Source organism: Electrophorus electricus, chromosome 7, assembly GCF_041902795.1.
Source record: "Electrophorus electricus isolate QZ-2024a chromosome 7, ASM4190279v1, whole genome shotgun sequence".
NCBI lineage: Eukaryota > Metazoa > Chordata > Actinopteri > Gymnotiformes > Gymnotidae > Electrophorus > Electrophorus electricus.
The window spans coordinates 162,423-177,195 of NC_137503.1; the positions used below are offsets into that span (position 1 = coordinate 162,423).

Genomic DNA, 14,773 nt, shown 5'->3' on the forward strand with positions numbered 1-14,773 from the left:
TAATGTCCATTAGCCAAAATCCTCAGGCAGTGGATCAGCCAGTGGAAGTTCATTCCACCATTTGGGTGCCAGTACAGAGAAGAGTGTTGTTGCATGTCTTCTTTGTGAAGTGAGGAATGGTGATGTCGTTCCTACATCCCCAGTCAGATAGTTGTAAAGTTAAACATTCAAATATAAAATATAAAAGATACAGACTTCAGAATTAGCTAAAGAGAATAGCTGGTCCCATCCTTTATTGCAAGTTAACGTTAACAAGCATTATTAAGGCACCTCCGGAGAATGTCGATCAATCAAACAAAAAACCCACATTTTTATACATTGGTCAGAAGTGATTATGTATTCACACCACCGTTTTACATACTAGTATTTGTATTCCCCATCATTACATCCAAACCATAGATTAGTCAACATATGCACACTGACATTCAACACCCACACCAATTGGAACCTGTTACCACCACATTCCAAGAGAAGACATCTCTTAACCTTGCCCTGAAGAAGATTGTTTATCTGTACCATTCTGAGCCTGGTGGAGAGGTTATATATCTTACCCTGAGGTCCACCGAAGCCTACCCAGGATCCTTTGCTGAAGCCTGCCCTGTATGCAAATAATTATATGCAAATAATTCTAAAAGGACAAAGTCTCTCTATACTCCTTTATGTTTTATGTTATTAATATGTCTAATGCCATATTAGGCCATATTGCCTGTTAACACTCTTTTATTACCTCAGTGATTTGAGTTGAGCCGTATTAAAAGCCCGAAGGCAGCATGGCGTGGAAAAGAGTCTGATTAGTGCCTGTAAGTATGTGGGGACTGGTCCAGTTATGGCTTTACAGGTGAGTGTCAGTGTTTTATACCTGATGTGAGATGCTACAGGGAGCCAGGGGAGGGAACGCAGCAACGGGGTGGCAGGGGACAAGGTCGGGGGGGGGGGGGGGGGTGGTGAAAGCAAGCACAGCTGAGTTTTGGATGATTTGTAGGGGTATGAGTTTCTGCAGTGCAATCTCGACATAACAAAGGCCTGGACAAGCACCTCCATGGCTTCCATGCAGAGAAATGTTTTGATTTTCCTGATGCTGATAATCAGCATAGAATGGCATGAAAAACCTTGTCGGGATTAAACCTGTAGGATCATGTAGAATGTCAAGAATTATCTTTAAATCATCAGTGAACTGAAGTACGAGTCATTAAATCAACATCATACATGCCGAACATGCAGGAGTCTGAACTGCAGGAGTCTGAACAGTGCACTAAAATGTGGGAGCACTGCATTGTTGCTGTATGAGTAGCAGACATAAGACATGCACAACATCAGAGGTTGTTCAGCTCTCGGCACTTTGTTCCTGCTGCTCACTCAGGAGCGACGGTCATCCTCACTCATTGTCCGCTTTTAAATTCTCTCTTCCCTCTCTCTCTCTTCTTCCCTCTCTTTCTTTCTCTATAGTCACTGTTGTGACTATATCGTTATTGCAATAACACTCTAAAGAAGGACAAATTGACCTCTTTGTCCGGCTGACAAAACACACACACACACACACACACACACACACACACACACACACACACACACAATGACATACTGTTACATAAACAGGACAAGATCGTTATTCCATTTACGACCTCATCCAGCTCGGTACAGACTTGGTACGGTCACTCAGGTGTCAGGTAAAGGCCAGGGCCTACTACTCACATATGGCTGGTGAATGTCATTATCAGATAAATTTATTACTGATGGAAATGTGTTTTTCTATACAAACCAAATGACTGTTTCACATGACAGGAATCCAGGGTCAACCATGAGGACATCATTTATTACCAAAGATAACTGTCAGAGGAGATTTACTCTCAAAAATACAGTTGATGGGTTTCTGATGTGGGTAGAAGGCTTTTTGTGGTTAAACCACATGGTGAAGAATGCAGTGAAAACCTTTACCCTCTTGTTTGCCCAGAGTCAGAGGTCACAAGATAAGCATCAATTTGTAACTGCAATTTGTCTCTGTGCTCTGTTACACAACTGCCAGTATCAGCTCTCTCTCTCTCTCTTTCTCACACACACACACACACACACACACACACAAACACACAAACACACACCTTAGCCTGCAGCTTGCAATGCCATATCTAAATCATGTTTGGTTTGGTGACCCAGAGCTAAAGGTCTATGAGACACTTTGGCTTTTAAAGAGGAAACAGTCCTCCAGCTTAAAGCTGGGTGAGAGAGGGGAGGTGTGTCGCATTACAAAGGAAACCCTGCAAATGAAAAAATACTGATGGCAAAGGGCCTCCATGTAGGGCCCAGAGAACAATAACAGCTTTCTGTCCATGTGGGACTTCAAAGCTTAGTGCAAAGGACAGAGTTGGGCTTTGTTGGACAGCTGAATTGATGTTGTTTGTTGGACAGCTTATAGGGAATACCCCCCCCCCCAACACACACACATACACCCCACACTGATGCATTAACCCCCCTCACACACACACACCACACTGATGCATTAATCCCACCCCACACACAGACACACCCCACCCTGATGCATTAATCTTTCCCACAGAGACCCCACCCTGATGCATTACCCCCCCCACACACACACAGCCCACCCTGATGCATTACCCCCCCACACACACAGCCCACCCTGATGCATTACCCCCCCACACACACACACACACAGCCAACCCTGATGCATTACCCCCCCCACACACACACACACACACAGCCCACCCTGATGCATTTTTACTGACCAAAAAGTGAATAAAGAGCAAATATTATTTATTTTCTGTTCTACTGTGTAATTAATATTGCCCCTTTAAGACAGCTGGTGTTAGCAGAGGTTAATTAAGTTTAGCTGGGGTTAGTTAAGGAGAGCTGGGGTTAGTTAAGGGTTAGCTATGCTACTGCAGTTTGAGTATAATGGTCTATTAGTGAGTCACTGGACTAAAACTGCTGTTACAGCAGTTAATGAATTAATAATACTGTTAAAGTGTTAACAAATCTGTATGTGAAGATGAGACTGTTATTGAGGTTATATGTTGTTGTGTTCTGGAGCTGAAAACAGTATGTGAAGTTTATTCAGTAATCTTCCAACACTTTATTCTAAAATGAATAATAGAACTTTTTACAAATATGAGCTTATAATGTGCTCATTCTTTTCTATTGTTTTTAAGTGTTACCAAATACCTAGAAATCTTGTTATAGAGGGTTACATTCACTAGTTGTCCTTCAGGTCTTTGATCAGCCATATGAAATGTTGTATAAATTCACTTTCCCCTAGGTAATAATTCACTCTTTATTGCTGTTGACCCCACCAACTTCACCCCACTAGTAAGCTCTTTTACCTAGAGCTACAAACACCATCTCGTATGAGCTTTTGGATTCAAAGATTTGATCCGCAGTTTACAAAGTCGCTGCTCTTTGATAATTGGAAAGCAGTAACCTTCAAAGCCATAACGCTTCATTCTGACTAGCTCATGTTTTATCAAAGTCCTTATCAAGAACTGATTCAGCTCTTGTCACTGCTTTAAAGCCATCTCGAGAGATATTATATAGGAGCACAGAAGCGTTCCGTTTAGCCGACGATTTTGATGTTTTTTATAATTAAGGTATTAAAAGCTTTGATTGATTTTATCGATATTTGCATGCGGTTAATGGCTTGTATTTGAAATATCAGGCTATTATCTTTATCTAGAAATGGCCTAATTAAAATAGTACATAATGAAATTGTAGAAGTCCTAGTCTTGTGACTTAAAATATATTCTCTTTTTTTAGTTATCACTATTGGTCACACTTTCAAGTATTGTGAGCCTGGGCAGACTCTATTTCACAGACACCTCACACCTGACGCCTGAGTCAAACAGCGGCTCGTTGTTTCTCCGTTAGCACGACCCTCAGTCCCCCTATTCACTTTTTAATCCCTGAATAACCACAGCCATCACACAGAAATTATACCTGTAATCGCTGAAATCACAGTTTACCACACAGTTCCACCCTTGCTTAAATCCACACTCCGAGCTGTCTCTGACACCTCGGACCCTGGCTATTCTTACGACAACGCCCCAGTAAAGATGCTCCCAGTAAAGATGCTCCCAGTTCAGTGCGGCCTCTCCAGTCCACATGCTCTCGAGTTACATACCAGCAGTTCCATTCACAGCTCATGCACCTTGAGACGCTTCCTTGCCAGCGCTCATGCAATCACACACAAGACTTGTGTGCGGACTTGTGTGAGGACACCCTGTGGTGAAGCCTCCATCAGAATGAGGCTAACGGCCAGGGGAGCTTAGTCTCGGTTCATATGGAGTTTGCGCAGTACCAGACTCAAATCACCACAATCTTGCATTTTAAATATCCCCTCGGTGGATCCCAGAGGTGCTGCAAATGCGGATGTCCCAACTGTCAAAATTCAAGGTCTGGGGATGAACCAAGCAAGACAAAGCAGCACGTGTGTTGCATCGAGGACTACGGAAAACCGTCATCTCAAAGTGCATCTGCGGTGGGACTCAGGCGAGCGTCCATTTGTATGTTACTGATTGTTCCATGCTAAAAGCTTTACACGTTTGAGTGAACTTCATGTGCACATGCGCACTCACACAGGTGAAAAGCATTTCGCGTGCCCAGACTGCTGCAAGAGGTTCATGTGCAGTGACCATTTGGCAAAACATATGAAAACACACGAGGATAAAGAGGAAAGCTCACATCCCACCGTGTGCCAAAAGGCAAGCCTCTTTAAATTGGGCAATATGATAAGGCATTATTTAATGCAACAATATATAGATATTCATTCATTATAAATTAAAGAGTATGTTATAAATATTATCGTTTAACACGCAATTATTCCACTGGGTACATCTTGGCACAGACTACTTAATGAAAAAGGTTTATAGTGTCCCTGCTCATATTCCCTATAAATGGCATGTATATGTAATGACAGCAGTCAGAAGTGGAGGAGCTGAGCTGGTATTTTTGTAAATATGATTTAATAATCTTGTTTACATAAAGTGTGTAACTACATTTTGATGCCCATGAAAAAGTTATGCTATAATACACAGAAAAGATGTCAAATCACACCATCTCTTGTCTTTTATAGTATGGCAGAAATCATAAAGTGAGTTTAGATCTTTCATTAAATTTTCAGAAATTGCAATAAAATTGCAGTGTTTGAAACTGAATTTATGTTTTACATATTAATTTGCTGTGTTCAGTGTGCAATATCTTGGAATATGAAATTTTGTAATGGAACCACTTCTGTGTTCGCCAATATGTGATGGAACATTTTATTCACATCCTGCATCCAGTATATCACATAACAGCATTCACTGTGTACTTAACAGCATGCAACCTGCTACGCGTCATGTCACTTACAGGTTGAACAAGAGTCATTACTGCCCAGAGCCCCACTGCCCAGAGTCCAGAGCTGTAAACATGATCTGTTCTACACTTTTAGGATTCAAAGATTCACTGGAGTCTGGTAGGTGAATCTGGGCTCTGGGAGGGGATGTTATCCACTCATTCTGTAAGGAAGGAATCAGGGCCCTTTATGGCACATTACACAAGTCCTAAATCACCTTTTTAATACCCAAGGACACTTCATAATCAATACTCTGCTTTTAAATCCAACACACACTAGAAATAAGCAGCAACCAATTGCACAGTGATCTTTAAACCGGAGATCAGAGCCCCCTGGGGGACTGGACACAGGGAACGGGAGGGATGACAACACTAGGACAGAGCTCCACCCATCACACACACTCACCCTCAGGACAGAGCTCCACCCATCACACACACTCACACTCAGGACAGAGCGCCACCCATCACACACACTCACACTCAGGACAGAGCAGCATCCATCACACACACTCACACTCAGGACAGAGCACCACCCATCACACACACTCACACTCAGGACAGAGCAGCATCCATCACACACACTCACACTCAGGACAGAGCACCACCCATCACACACACTCACACTCAGGACAGAGCAGCATCCATCACACACACTCACACTCAGGACAGAGCACCACCCATCACACACACTCACACTCAGGACAGAGCAGCATCCATCACACACACTCACACTCAGGACAGAGCACCACCCATCACACACACTCACACTCAGGACAGAGCAGCATCCATCACACACACTCACACTCAGGACAGAGCACCACCCATCACACACACTCACACTCAGGACAGAGCAGCATCCATCACACACACTCACACTCAGGACAGAGCACCACCCATCACACACACTCACACTCAGGACAGAGCAGCATCCATCACACACACTCACACTCAGGACAGAGCCCAATTCATCATTAGCTACGGAGACACACAGTCATTCACTCACACGCTCACACCAGGACAATTTAGAGTAACTAGTTGACCTAAATGCCATGTTTTGGAGTGTGGGATGAAACTGAAGACCCCAGAGGAAACCTACACAGACACAGGCAGAACATGGACTCCTGAACCCAGGTCCCTAGTGCTGAGAGAGAAACATACTGCATGTGAAATATAATCTCACTTTGCTCTGTTCTATATTTCTATATAGATTGTCAATCCAGAGATGTTGGAGCCTAACCTTTGATTTCCTCTAAATAGTAAAACATGTGACTTTTACACTCACCAAACAGGCTTGTTAGCAGATTCAACGTTATAATTATGGTAATCCTAATGGTAATCCTATTATATTAGTATTATGGTAATTATGGTAATCCTAATATATTAGAATATAATATATTATATTTTAAAATAATATAATATTTTAACATATTTCAGATAAACTATTTATAAACATTTAAAATAAATTTGTGACCTTGATGTTGATCTATGACTGCAATATTTGGCAAAAGTGTTGGTTACTTGATGGACCTCAAAACATGCTGATAGATTAGGAGGGAATTTACTTATGTGTGCTAATTCTGCACCTGTGCTTGTTTTGTGTACTGGCTTTCAGAAACCTAAAATATATAGCTATTTATTACAATTAATTTAATAAATGAAACACCATTGCCTATTGCTTTGTGTTGTGTCTCGGTGGAAAATAACTTAAATCAGAACATTTACACTGTTCCCACCCGTCCAGCCTCACACCCACTTTGTTTACTTTTTCCAGCTGTCAACTGCCACTATGAGATAATTCAGTTATTATTAGTATATCCTGCACACGAAGTAATAGATTTGTACTATGGCTTCTCGAGGGCTCCGTAGTTTACTGTCAGGTCGGTTAAGTACACGTCTACTGGGTCATGCTTGTTACGGAGGTACTCACCAGGCAATGTAAACTCATGCGTGTAAGGTTCCAAGAGGGTGCTTGTTTCCCCCGGAATATTTTTGGGAGAGCAAACTGTTGCCTAGGAAACGAGAAGCTTGTTTGTCTCAATCGAACAGACGTAGCCATATTCCTGCGAGGCGTTTAGGGTTTATATATTGTGTGTATATATACACAAATCAGTTTCAACTAGGTGTATTTGTCCTATTGGTTATATTTTTATTTTAGTTTTGACACTACCTTTATACATAATGAGAAGGTAAGCTAAGGTTAGCTAACGCTAACTAGCCAAATGTTTGAAAGTCCTAACTACCTTGCTAGCTAGATGAGCTTGCACCTTGTTGTCACCGTAAAACAATGTCGCAGCTGTGTTAAGTCTGAGTTCCAAAACTGTAATCGATATCATTCTAATAGCTATCAAGGGTTAGCCACCTGCCTACTTATTACCACAACATGCTATGTAACTTGACCATGTTCATGAAGATGCACACTTTAGTATCCATCTCTACGTATTTGTAGGTTAGAATGTGTCGGGAAGTCCTCAAAACTCCCATCAAAGGTAAGAAAAATACCTAGTAAATATCCAGGTTTAGGGCTGTGTAACCTACGGTATAGCTTACAGCATTCAGCAGACGCGTTTATCCAAAGCGACTTACAATTATGACTGAGTACAACTTCTGGGTTAAGGATTTTGCTCAGGGGTCCAGCAGTGGAAACTTGGCAGTGGTGGAGCTTGAAGCAGCAACCTTCTAATTACTAGTCAAGTACCTTAACCACTAAGCTACCACTGCCCACTTACGTACAGCTTTCATGTAACTTACATGTAGACTGCATGTAGACTGTATGTAACTTGCATGTAGCCTATGTGTAGACTGTGTGTAACTTACGTGTAGCCTGTGAGTTGGTTTTCAGTTTTAGATGGATCCTCTTACTGGCCATAAGGCAAATCTTGCTGTGCTACTGCCACGGTATGCTCACCTTCCCACTGGTCACATGGTTCAGCCCACCACATGCAATGGGAGTTTATTGTTAGTCTTGTTTGTAACCATGCCCATTGTCAGCACACACCTGAACATGGTTTAGTGTTGTGATGGCTGTGTGTATTTAAACCACTGTTGGCATGTGTATCTTTGTCAGTCATTCCATTTGTCATTGCCTATGTTCACAACGACCCATGTTATTCATATTCACAGTTTATGTGAGTGCTGTTGTCTTTCACGTGTGTTAATAAATTTCTGTCACCTACAGTGTATAAAATCCTTCTTAATGCACTGAACTCCTTCTTGTTTCTCTTAAATTTATTTTTGGTATTTTTTTCCTTTATTTTTTTGTTATATATTTATATATTTTTATTTGTCTTTTGATGTTCTTTGTGTTTTAATGCCAGTGTTCTTTGTACCAATAAACACCTGTGCCTTATTACAGGATGCAGTGGCCATGCAGGCTGGACTGTGGGGATCAGAAGGTAACTGTTTAAACACATAACCCCTCAGGACATCTGCCGCTGAGACTGGATGGGTTAATGTAGTGGAGAACTTTAATCATTGCAGTAGAATGAGTGCGACAAACCAGGATTGATATTTATTGATCAATTAACTAGGGTTAGTAATTAATTAACCAGCATGTACGTAATCATTTTTGGCTTTGTTTGTATTTTCTTTGCAGATTGTGTAGTAAACAAATCAGCCCAAAGCCTACAAATCCACTCAAGACCAGTGTAACTATAACCCTTTGACAGAGATTTCTGCAGCCATTTTTCATCTCAAGCTGTTTCAGCTATATTTAATCAGATCTACATTTATGCATAACACTTCATATTCAACTAATGCACAAATATTTTCTGTTTACTAAGAACTTCTATGTATACAGTGGTGTGAGAAAGTGTTTGCCCATTCCTGATTTTTTATTATTATTTTTTTTTTTAATTTTTTTTTGCATGTTTGTCACACTTAAATGTTTCAGATTATCAAACAAATTTATATATTAGACAACGATAACACAAGTAAACAAAATGCAGTTTTTAAATGAAGGTTTTTATTAAGGAAAAAAAAAAATCCAAACCTACATGGCCCTGTGTGAAAAAGTGATTGCCCCCTAAACCTAATAACTGGTTGAGCCACCCTTAGCAGCAACAACTGCAGTCAAGCATTTGCGATAACTGGCAATGAGTCTTTTACAGCACTGTGGAGGAATTTTTGCCCACTCATTGTTGTAATTCAGCCACATTGGAGGGTTTTCGAGCATGAACCGCCTTTTTAAAAGGTCATGCCACAGCATCTCAGTCGGATTCAGGTCAGGACTGACTAGGCCACTCCAAAGTCTTCATTTTGTTTTTCTTAAGCCATTCAGAGGTGGACTTGCTGGTGTGTTTTGGATCATTGTCCTGCTGCAGAACCCAACTGCGCTTCAGCTTGAGGTCACGAACAGATGGCTGGACATTCTCCTTCATTTTTTTTTGGTAGACAGCAGAATTCATAGTTCTATTTACCACAGCAAGTCTTCCACGTCCCGAAGCAACAAAACAGCCCCAGACCATCACACTACCACCACCATATTTCACTGTTAGTATGATGTTCCTTTTCTGAACTGCTCTGTTACTTTTACGTGAAATGTAATGGGAGATACACCTTCCAAAAAGTTCAACTTTTGTCTCATCGGTCCACAGAGTATTTTTCCAAAAGTCTTGGGGATCATCAAGATGTTTTCTGGCAAAACTGAGACGAGCCTTTATGTTCTTTTTGCTCAGCAGTGGTTTTCGTTATGGAACTCTGGGCAAAAATGGCCTGCATGGCAGTCATGAACACTGACCTTAATTGAGGCAAGTGAGGCCTGCAGTTCTTTGGATGTTGTTGTGGGGTCTTTTGTGACCTCTTGGATGAATCATCACTGCGCTCTTGGAGTAATTTTGGTCGGCCGGCCACTCCTTGGAAGGTTCACCACTGTTCAATGTTTTCGCCATTTGTGGATAATGGCTCTCACTGTAGTTCACTGGGATCCCAAAGCTTTAGAAATGGCTTTATAGCCTTTTATAACCAGACTGATAGATCTGTTACTTTGTATCTCATTTGTTCCTGAATTTCTTTGACTGGTAGCATGCTATCTAGCTTTTGAGGATCTCTTGGTCCACTTCACTTTGTCAGGCAGGTCCTATTTAAGTGACATCTTGATTGAGAACAGGTGTGGCAGTAATCAGGCCTGGGTGTGGCTAGAGACATTGAACTCAGCTTTCCAAAGATGTGATAAACCACAGTTAATTTATGTTTTAACAGGGGGGAGGCTATCACTTTTTCACACAGGGCCATGTAGGTTTGGATTTTTTCCCCTTAATAATAAAAACCTTCATTTAAAAACTGCATTTTGTGTTTACTTGTGTTATCTTTGTCTAATATTTAAATTTGTTTGATGATCTGAAACATTTAAGTGTGACAAACGTGCAAAAAAATAAGATATCAAACACTTTTTCACACAACTGTAGCTGTTTCATGTGTTATGTTTGTGCATAGTTAGTAGTTGTTTCTGAATCTTTAATGCTGTTTAGGTTACCTAAACCCCAGCGCAAAACTCTGTCTGAGGGGAAGGGACCTTCAGTAGGGCTGACCAAGGGGACCTTCTACAGGTAAACACAGATTTAGTTCAGTGATTCAGCCACTTATTTAAGCAAGTTTAGAGAATAACTTCTCATTCTAGACTACTTAGCATGATGTAAATAAATATATACTATATAGCACACATTTACCACACATATGGTGCTCACTGCCGGGCAGTTTCCTGTGGGTAACAGCTTGGTGTTTCCTGTGTGATGTCATGTGTTGGCTGTGGATGACATTTGAGCTCCTTGGCTCTGATCTTTTCCACCTTTATAATCCCTGATTCCAGGAGTGACGTCCACGCGATGTTACAGGCCACATCTCTAGGGAGCGGAGCTACTCTTGGAACACTGCCTGTTCCAGCAAGTACAGAAGCTGTTCCCTGTCAATAAAGTCACTCCCTCAATGATGCTAAATTCAGGAAATAGCATTAATTCTCCTACACAGGAGGTAGACAGTATTCTAGCATTTGCAAACATACTCTAGTGTTGGTTATAATACATGCAGGCTTCAGACTTTCCAAACTGCCAAAAATGCAAGGGTTAGGGTTATTTTAGGGTTAGAGTTATATTTGCGGTTAGGGTTAGGTTTAGTTTTAGAGTTAGGGATAGGATTAGGGTTAGGGTTTAGGGTTAGGGCTAATTTTAGGGGTTAGTTTTAGGATTATGGTTAAGGTTAGAGTTAGGGTTACGGTTAAGGTTAGGGTTAGTTTTTGGGTGAGTTTTAGGGTTAGTGTTAGTTTTAGGATTAGGGTTAGGGTTAAGGGTAGGGTTAAGGTTAGGGTTAGAGTTAAGGTTAGGCATGTAACAGCATCAGTCCTGCCCACTAGCCTTTCCTTGCCCAGACACAAATCAGCTTCACCTGAATACTAATTGATTTCACCTGTCTTTCATTTCAGTTTCTTTCATAGCCTCCCCATAGAATACTTGCGAAGTATTGTATTCCCATGCATACCAAGCATACCTTGTTTCTGTTGTCTCTCCCGGGTATCCACCTTTGTTTTTTCCCTAGACTTCGCCTTCTTCTTAATCCTTTGAATGACCTTGGATTCTGCCTACTTGTTTTTTCCGTGGACTGTGACCTTGATCCTCCTCTTCACCAGATCCCTCCCACTGATGACTATCTTTCCAATTTACCTATCCACTTCCTTCTTACCTGTTGTCAAAATAAACTCTTGCATTTGGATCCACACTTACCTGTGTCCTGATGATTGGTTACAAGGCATCAGTGGAGAGATGACCACAGGGTTAGGATTAGGGTTAGTTTTAGGGTTAAGGTTACTTTTAGGGTTAGTTTTAGGGTTAAGGTTAGTTTTAGGGTTAGTTTTAAGGTTAGGGTTAGGCATCAGTGGAGAGATAACCACAGGGTTAGGGTTAGTTTTAGGGTTAAGGTTAGTTTTAGGGTTAGTTTTAGCGTTAGGGTTAGGGTTAGGCATCAGTGGAGAGATGACCACAGGGTTAGGGTTAGGGTTAGTTTTAGGGTTAAGGTTACTTTTAGAGTTAGTTTTAGGGTTAAGGTTAGTTTTAGGGTTAAGGTTAGTTTTAGGGTTAGTTTTAAGGTTAGGGTTAGGGTTAGGCATCAGTGGAGAGATGACCACAAGGTTAGGGTTAGGGTTAGTTTTAGGGTTAAGGTTACTTTTAGAGTTAGTTTTAGGTTTAGGGTTAGTTTTAGGGTTAAGGTTAGTTTTAGGGTTAGTTTTAAGGTTAGGGTTAGGGTTAGGCATCAGTGGAGTGATGACCACATTCATGTTTCTGCTGTTGCAGAAGAGAAGGCTGCAGCTGCAGGTCATGTGGGGAGAGTGTGTGAACCTGCACACCAGCTTCCGCAGTACCAGGGATTGCCAAAGTGTTCACCTGAGGAAGGCACTAATGATGCAGACAGCAAAGATGAGGATGAGGAGACAGAGAGCGGAGATGAAGAGTGTGGGGAGCATGAGCTTCGGGCTCCCATCGAGTTGCTGGCAGAGGTGAGGAAGCCACTAATCCCACCACTATAAAGATAAACAGCTGTTTATTTTAAGTTACCTTGTAATGTTGTCTACACTATCAATGTTATACTGTGTTGTCTGCACTTCTGGCAATAGTTCCTAAATGCTGTGATGGAAAGGAATTACCTACTAGCCAAGAAACTCTGTCAAATGAGTGAGTACTTTACAGATTCTTGTATATGTGTGAGGAGCTTGTGAATGGCACCGTTTCATTAACATTGGCTGCCTCTGAGGACCACAGTACCAACACACACTTGTCTCATTCTTTATTCTTTTTTTTATTATTTTATTTTAATTCAGTTCTTGTGTATGAACCAGAGAAGACAGAGCCCAAGCACTTCCTCCCTCTTATTGAAGAAAAGCTACTGACAGGTAATGAGACAATGCTCTCTGGTTCTCTCTCTGTCTCTCTCTCTTTTTCTCTCTTGCTCCACATCACTCCCTTTCTATGTCTCATTTTCTTTCTCTCTGTCTCATTTTGTCTCTTTCTCTCTCTCACCCTCTCTCTCTCACACACTTTCACATTGTCTCTCTGTTTCACATTTACAGCATGCATCCTTTTTTTATTGTGCAGGAATATATAAATATACATATATAAAAATTTGAAATTAGAAATTCGAAGAAGATTCTAGGTGACTAACTCTTACTCTGTAGTAAGAGATGTAGAGATATTCAACATTGTGGTGAAGTCCACAGAGTTTCCAGAGAAACAGGACATTTGGGACAGAGGTCCTTCATCAGCTGTACAAGCAAAGTGCTTCTGAATTAGTAGTAGGAGGAGCCAGTTATATGAAACAGTAGATGTTTAACTCATAACATTCATTCTATGGGGTTCTAAAGTTCCAAGAGTGTAGATCAGTTTTTTTTCCAAGGGGATTCTTTAGTCTTAACAGCAGACTGTTTATAAATCAGTGCATCTACTGTCTGAACAGGTAAAAGACGAACAAAAGCATCATAAACGATTCCTTCAGGAAACTCAGTGTTGAAGATATTCACACATCTCCAGGCTTTTCTGGAGGACGTCTTCATTCTCACTACAAATGTGTTTAAATCTCAGTAGCTATGAGGAACCGATGAAGTTTTTACAGGCCTTGGGATGTGAAGATATATATGATCTTTTGTGTTTGTGCTTGTGTTTGTATGTGTTTCCAGAAGAAACACAGGAAGATTCAAGCAATGAGGACAACGATGATGATGATAGCGTGGAAGAGACTGAGAGTGACAGTGTTGATGACGATGATGATGATGACGATGATGATGATGATGATGATGATGATGATGAAGAAGACTCAGATGGCAGTCATTCTGATGAAGAATTTCCTGACAGCAGCTCATTATCTGATGGAAAGGAGGAAGACTTCAGTGTCAAACAGTAGAAGATGAAGTAGATGTAGTAGAGACTGCTTCTTTTTTTTTTGACTATGAGTCCAGGGACTTAAAGCTGCTGTATGAATAAGTTTTAAACATGGTATATTAATGCATATATATCACTACTGAAGTGACTTTGAAATCACAGCTATGCTGGTTTAGACTGTGTTGGAGTGCTGTCTTCTCTGCTGGTTTAGACTGTGTTGGAGTGCTGTCTTCTCTGCTGGTTTAGACTGTGTTGGAGTGCTGTCTTCTCTGCTGGTTTAGATTATGACTAATGATAAAAAAGGTTCTGATACAGTCCTGACTGAAACATTGGATTTACTTATAAAGACCTTTGCATCATCTACTGCATGGAGACACTGAACCAGTTTCTTAGTCAGAATGATGGAGAGAAATGTAGTGTTTCTTACCCACAGTGAGTAACAAAACCACAGGTTCCCCCATCCAGACCATTATGGAAACTTAATTAAACTATATATATATATATATATATATATATATATATGTCTGTTGTCCAGAGGGCCTTAGTGATGTGTTACTGTCACATACCCTATGCTAGTACCA

The 14,773-nt window shown here is 41.0% G+C and overlaps 1 protein-coding gene and 1 pseudogene across 3 annotated transcripts; both read left to right on the forward strand.

Moving 5' to 3' along the window:
- The first annotated feature begins 4,107 nt into the window (after positions 1-4,107).
- Positions 4,108-6,580, forward strand: LOC113570390 (uncharacterized; annotated as a pseudogene).
- A 751-nt stretch (positions 6,581-7,331) lies between these two features.
- On the forward strand, positions 7,332-14,648 carry erich2 (glutamate-rich 2). 3 transcript variants are annotated; one of them, XM_035523976.2, is made up of 11 exons: positions 7,332-7,523; positions 7,784-7,823; positions 8,158-8,232; positions 8,690-8,729; positions 8,930-8,981; positions 10,803-10,880; positions 11,141-11,217; positions 12,615-12,817; positions 12,935-12,992; positions 13,139-13,210; positions 13,991-14,648. In XM_035523976.2, exons 4-11 carry the CDS (start codon positions 8,702-8,704, stop codon positions 14,212-14,214), a joined length of 792 nt encoding a protein of 263 aa, XP_035379869.2. In that variant the 5' UTR covers positions 7,332-7,523; positions 7,784-7,823; positions 8,158-8,232; positions 8,690-8,701; the 3' UTR covers positions 14,215-14,648. The 3 variants fall into 3 exon arrangements, with proteins under 3 accessions (XP_035379869.2, XP_035379870.2, XP_035379868.2); XM_035523977.2 differs by having other exon boundaries at positions 8,177-8,232; XM_035523975.2 differs by lacking the exon at positions 8,158-8,232 and having other exon boundaries at positions 13,991-14,647.
- The last annotated feature ends 125 nt before the right edge of the window (positions 14,649-14,773 follow it).